The sequence below is a fragment of the Macaca mulatta genome, chromosome 16 (genome assembly GCF_049350105.2).
Source record: "Macaca mulatta isolate MMU2019108-1 chromosome 16, T2T-MMU8v2.0, whole genome shotgun sequence".
NCBI lineage: Eukaryota > Metazoa > Chordata > Mammalia > Primates > Cercopithecidae > Macaca > Macaca mulatta.
The window spans coordinates 67356177-67362532 of NC_133421.1; the positions used below are offsets into that span (position 1 = coordinate 67356177).

Below are 6356 nucleotides of genomic sequence, written 5' to 3' on the forward strand. Positions count from 1 at the left end.
ATAAATAGATTAACCTGGCCTGGCACAGGGTAAGCAGCTGCCATCCTCCTCCTCTACCTCCCTCATGCTTATTCTAGTTGGTAATGTCAGTGACACCACTAGACTGTAACTGTTGGGGGTATATATCCTTCTTGTTTTTTTTTAAACCAAATTTAGCAGTGGAGGGTTGTATACCAACTTTAGTGACCCTAACGTTGATAAGTTCTGATAACACACTACCATCGGACCAGCCACCCTTGTCTGATATTTGTCCCTCCCTCTTTAGCTAACCGTGCCCCCGACAGGCACCAATAAATGCCCTATTTTTTTCCCTGTGTCTCCCAAGAGAAAAAGTAAATTTCAGATTGTGTCCCCCTCCTAGTGCCAGAGAAAGGAACTACAACAAAGCCTAGCTGCTGAGTCCAGAGAACGCAAAGCGCACACGCTCTCCCAGCTCTTCAGTCCGCCTGGACGACTCTCCTTTGTTCTTGTCTACTGCTGGAGCTGCTAATAAAGCTTGATTCAAATACATGAGCTGCCGGGCCCTGCGTTCCCCTTATGAGCTTCTTCCGCCCGCAACTCGAGACTCAGCACCACACAAGTAGCGTGTCAAAGCCTGAAGCGAGGGACAGGAAGTGAGGTCATTCCTCCCCGGGGTGAAAGGTTAGCGGAAGTGTTCTTCTTTCCTTTTTGCTGTAGGCCTGAGTGGTTGCTGCCGGTGAGTGGAAGGTTGGGTTGACTCTTTCAATCCGCCGCCATCCGCGGCTTGGGGGTCGAGGGTCCGGGGGCCGCCGGGTGCGTTCCTTCCTTAGGTCTCTGGCGGCTACGTATCCGATCCTGTCCTGCGAGCAGGGCCCGCGGGCGGCCTGGACCAAGGCGACAGTGAACACAGTCTGAAGTTCCGGCCCAAGACCTGGACTTGCTGGCAGGAGTCGGCTCTGGGCGTCTTTGGCTTTATGGATTTTTAAGTGGCCCTTTCTCCTTGCTTTCTGCAGAAATGGGCAAGTTCATGAAACCTGGGAAGGTGGTGCTTGTCCTGGCTGGACGCTACTCTGGACGCAAAGCCGTCATCGTGAAGGTATCAGCCTCGCGGGACTCTGCGTCCTTGCATCCCGGGACCAGGCTGGCTCCGGTGGAGCAGGCAGGCTTGGAATTCAAGGCCCGCTTCTCGGGCAGTAGCCAGTGAGCACGGTCGGGGTGAATGTGGGAAAGCTTTTGAGAGAGGAAGAGGCACAGTAGAAGCAAATGTGAGCTGAATTGGGCTCCTAACGCATAACGCCTTCTCCACCAGAGGCTTTAAATATATAGCAATAATGGCTGACATTTATTGCACACTTGCTATGCGCTCCCACTGCCTTTCAGGTATTGTCATGTGCAGTCCTTGAAGTAATCATAGGGGATTCCTTTTCTTTTTTTTTGAGACGGGATCTCTGTCCAGGTTGGAGTGCAGTGGCGCGATCACTGCAGCCTCGACTTCCTGGGCTCAAGCGATTCTCCCATCTCAGCCTTCCAAATAGCTGGGATTACAGGTGCGCGCCATCATCCCCAGCTATAGGGGGTTCCCTCCTGTTGCTAAGGTTTAGAGGTGTTCTGTTATTTACCTGAAGTGCTGCAGCAGGGAATCTGTAAGTAGAGGAGGAAATCGCTTTTAGAAAGGTCACGTAGGCCGGGCGCGGTGGCTCAAGCCTGTAATTCCAGCACTTTGGGAGGCCGAGACGGGCGGATCACGAGGTCAGGAGATCGAGACCATCCTGGCTAACACGGTGAAACCCCGTCTCTACTAAAAAATACAAAAAACTAGCCGGGCGAGGTGGCGGGCGCCTGTAGTCCCAGCTACTCGGGAGGCTGAGGCAGGAGAATGGCGTGAACCCGGGAGGTGGAGCTTGTAGTGAGCTGAGATCTGGCCACTGCACTCCAGCCTGGGCGACAGAGCGAGACTCCGTCTCAGAAAAAAAAAAAAAAAAAAAAAAAAGGTCACGTAGCCCCTCACTGTTTTCCTCCTACCCATGTTTTTGTAGCTTCTTGAGAAATTTCCCTAGGCTCTGGCCACATACGCCACTGCGTTTTGCTGTTGTGGGGACACTGGAGTACCCTTGGATTCCCCTCTCCCATCTCCTGAGACTGGGCTCTGGAATGAGGCTCTGGTGTCTTAGCCTTGGCTGTACGCTTTACTAGCAGTGGAGCAAGTGAATAGTTACCAAGTCTTGTGAGCAGTGCTTGGCATATAGCAAGTACTTAAATGTTAACTATTGCTACTTTTAAATCTCTTACCTCTAATAAGCCGTTCCAGATGCTTCCTAGTGGAAATAAACACTGCTCTGTTTCTCTTTGGTCATTTCGCATAACTTTCTGTGATTTTTCTCTTTATAATGGTGGGTCTTGGAGACCTGAGGGAGGAAATATTTTTTTGACACTGCCCTACCTCTAACACAGGGCCTAAATAGGCCCTCAGTGAATAACAAATGTAATTCTTATTCATTTAGAACATTGATGACGGCACCTCAGATCGCCCCTACAGCCATGCTCTGGTGGCTGGAATTGACCGCTACCCCCGCAAAGTGACAGCTGCCATGGGCAAGAAGAAGATCGCCAAGAGGTCAAAGATCAAGTCTTTTGTGAAAGTTTATAACTACAATCACCTAATGCCCACAAGGTGAGCATTTCAAGAACTAGAATTTTAAAATTTCTTCTCCCCGCTCTGTTGAATAAGGAGACAAACCTAGCAGCCATTCCAGCACCAGCAAGGAATATCGTTTCCAAATTGTTCTTCAACTCATAAAGTGGGCATGGTTTCCAGTTTTACCTTTGATCCATCTTTTAAGTGTTAGGTAAAGATTGTTTTCCATCCACAGTAAACACAGCCATGAGGTCTGATCTGCCGTCTTCCACTGTTCCACCCTCAAGGATAAATACTATAGGTTTCAAAAAGTCTGTGAATGTGCGAAAGCAAGCCTCCCTCAGTTAATTTCATTTACCTGTTGGGCCCTTTAGTCTGGGGACATACACTATCTTAGTGCAAGTGTTTTTTTGAGAGGGAGTCTCGCTCTGTCGCCCAGGCTGGAGTACAATGGTGCGATCTTGGCTGACTGCAAGCTCTGCCTCCGAGGTTCACGCCATTCTCCTGCCTCAGCCTCCCGAGTAGCTGGGACTACAGGCGCCCACCACCACTCCCGGCTAATTTTTTGTATTTTTAGTAGAGACGGGGTTTCACTGTGTTAGCCAGGATGGTCTCGATCTGACCTCATGATCCGCTCGCCTCGGCCTCCCAAAGTGCTGGGATTACAGGCGTGAGCCACCGCGCCTGGCCTAGTACAAGTGTTTTTTAAGAAGTAGGATGGCTGGCCGGGCGCGGTGGCTCAAGCCTGTAATCCCAGCACTTTGGGAGGCCGAGACGGGCGGATCACAAGGTCAGGAGATCGAGACCATCCTGGCTAACATGGTGAAACCCCGTCTCTACTAAAAATACAAAAAACTAGCCGGGCGAGGTGGCGGGCGCCTGTAGTCCCAGCTACTCCGGAGGCTGAGGCAGGAGAATGGCGTGAACCCGGGAGGCGGAGCTTGCAGTGAGCTGAGATCCGGCCACTGCACTCCAGCCTGGGCGACAGAGCGAGACTCCGTCTCAAAAAAAAAAAAAAAAAAGAAGTACGATGGCTGGGCGCAGTGGCTCCAGCCTGTAATCCCAGCACTTCAGGAGGCCGAGACGGGCGGACCACGAGGTCGGGAGATCAAGACCATACTGGCTAACACGATGAAACCCTGTCTGTACTAAAAAATACAAAAAACTAGCCAGGCGAGGTGGCGGGCGCCTGTAGTCCCAGCTACTTGGGAGGCGGAGGCAGGAGAATGGTGTAAACCTGGGAGGCGGAGCTTGCAGTGAGCTGAGATCCGGCCACTGCACTCCAGCCTGGGCGACTCAGCAAGACTCCGTCCCAAAAAAAAAGAAGTATGAGAGGCCGGGCACAATGGCTGACAGCTATAATCCCACCACTTTGGGAGACCGGGGCAGATGGATCACCTGAGATCAGGAGTTTGAGACCAGCCTGAACAACATGGTGAAACCCCATCTCTACTAAAAATACAAAATTAGCCGGCCGTGGTGGCACATACCTGTAATCCCAGCTACTGGGGAGGCTGAGGCCAGAGAATCGCTTGAACCCGGGAGGCGGAGGTTGCAGTAAGCGAAGATCACACCATTGCACTCCAGCCTGGGCAATGAGAGCGAAGCTCCCTCTCAAAAAGAGATGTGAGGCCGAGGCGAGTGGATCACAAGGTCAGGAGATAGAGACTGTGCTGGCTAACACGTGCACCCAGGAGGTGGAGCTTGCAGTGAGCCGAGATCATGCCACTGCACTCCAACCTGGGTGACAGAGCAAAAGTCCGTTTCAAAAAGAGGTGCAAGAATTGAGAAAGTCCTGAACAGTAATTGCCAGAACCTAGCAGCATGCACCTTAAAGTTTGCTGCTGGTACTGCACATTTACTCTTGGTTGGCACTGTGGCTCATGCCTGTAGTCCCAGCACTTTCGGAGGCCGAGGCAGGTGGATCACTTGAGGTCAGGAGTTCGAGACCAGCCTGGCCAACATGACGAAATCTCGTCTCTACTAAAAAACACAACAATTAGCTGGGCATGCTGGCTGGCATCTGGAATCCCAGCTATTCCGGAGGCTGAGGTGGGAGAATCACTCGAGCTTGGGAGGTGGAGGCTACAATGAGCCAAGATTGCACCACTGCACTCCAGCCTGGGTGACAGAGCTCGCTCCATCTCAAAAAAATAAAAGGGCAGAGAGCTGTTTCTCGGGTTCTGGGATGTGGTGGGGTTGAGGCAGCTAGTTTTTGTGCTGTCATGAGAGTGACTGCATTGGCAGAACTTGAACGATAAGGAATGGTTTCAAATAGAAAGTCAGCCGACTGTCATGATGAAAGTCAAGAAGGCCTAATTTGGCCGGGCGCGGTGACTCACGCCTGTAATCCCAGCACTTTGGGAGGCCGAGGCGGGCGGATCACGAGGTAGGAGATCGAGACTGTCCTGGCTAACACAGTGACACCCTCGTCTCTACTAAAAATAAAAAAATTAGCCGGGCGTGGTGTCGTGCGCCTGTAGTCCCAGCTACTTGGGAGGCTGAGGCAGGAGAATGGCGTGAACCCGGGAGGTGGAGCTTGCAGTGAGCTGAGATCGCACCACTGCACTCCAGCCTGGGCAACAGTGAGACTCCGTCTCAAAAAAAAAATAAAACAGTAAGGCCTAATTTGATGATTCTTAGCTATAAAAGTAAAGTAGTAGTGGGAAATTGAGAATGAAACGTTACATTTTACATTTTATTGGCTTGAATCCAATAAATGTTAAAAGTGTGGATTTCCAGGTAATGCCATCAGGATATGACTTTTGATGGTTGCTTCTAAGGAGTCAGACCCTGATTCCCTAGTGTCCCACAAAGATTTGGGCTGTGTGGGGGCTTCTGGCAGTATGTGGGCTAATCCTGCCTCTCCACCTTTGTCCCCAGGTACTCTGTGGATATCCCCTTGGACAAAACTGTTGTCAATAAAGATGTCTTCAGAGATCCTGCTCTTAAACGCAAGGCCCGACGAGAGGCCAAGGTCAAGTTTGAAGAGAGGTAAGTAGGCTTTGGTAGTGAATGGTGGAGTATGGTTTCACTATTTCCATTCCTCTCCTCATTGATGTTCTCTTTTTTTCCCTTCTAGATACAAGACAGGCAAGAACAAGTGGTTCTTCCAGAAGCTGCGGTTTTAGATGCTTTGTTTTGGTCATTAAAAATTAAAAAGGAAAGAAAGCCTGTGTCTGCATGTTGTTTGTATTACCAGACTGTGAAAACGAGAACATTATTGAATAGGAAACACTGGATGGGCTGGGCACGGTGGCTCACACCTGTAATCCCAGTGTGAGGCCGAGGCAGGCGGATCAGGAGGTCAAGAGATTTGAGACCATCCTGGCCAACATGGTGAAACCCCATCCCTACTAAAAATACAAGAATCAGCTGGGTGTGGTGGTGCAGGTCTGTAGTCCCAGCTACTTGGGAGGCTGAGGCAGGAGAATCACTTGAACCTGGGAGGCGGAGGTTGCCGTGAGCCAAGATAGCACCACTACACTCCAGTCTGGCGACATCGAGACTCCATCTCAAAAAAAGACACTGGGTGATGGATGAGGGGCTGGGAAAATGTTAAATCTGCCTTAGTGAGGTTTACACTGCCTCTGTCCTTAGCTTGATAATCCCTGTGAAGAATTGTGTAGCCTCCCTGGCTTCTACCCATTACGTGCCAGGAGAACCTCTGCTACACTCTGCCCCTCCTTGTGACAACCAAAAGCCCCTGAGTGGTGGGGTTCACATATTTTTGATTGAGAACTGCTAACCTGAAATTCTC

The 6356-nt window shown here is 50.7% G+C and overlaps 1 protein-coding gene across 2 annotated transcripts; it reads left to right on the forward strand.

Annotated features, from left to right (window-relative positions):
* The first annotated feature begins 612 nt into the window (after positions 1–612).
* On the forward strand, positions 613–5770 carry RPL27 (ribosomal protein L27). Of its 2 annotated transcripts, none has more exons than XM_077969206.1 (5): positions 613–642; positions 975–1057; positions 2463–2632; positions 5480–5590; positions 5679–5767. In XM_077969206.1, exons 2-5 carry the CDS (start codon positions 977–979, stop codon positions 5725–5727), a joined length of 411 nt encoding a protein of 136 aa, XP_077825332.1. In that variant the 5' UTR covers positions 613–642; positions 975–976; the 3' UTR covers positions 5728–5767.
* Positions 5771–6356: the final 586 nt, after the last annotated feature.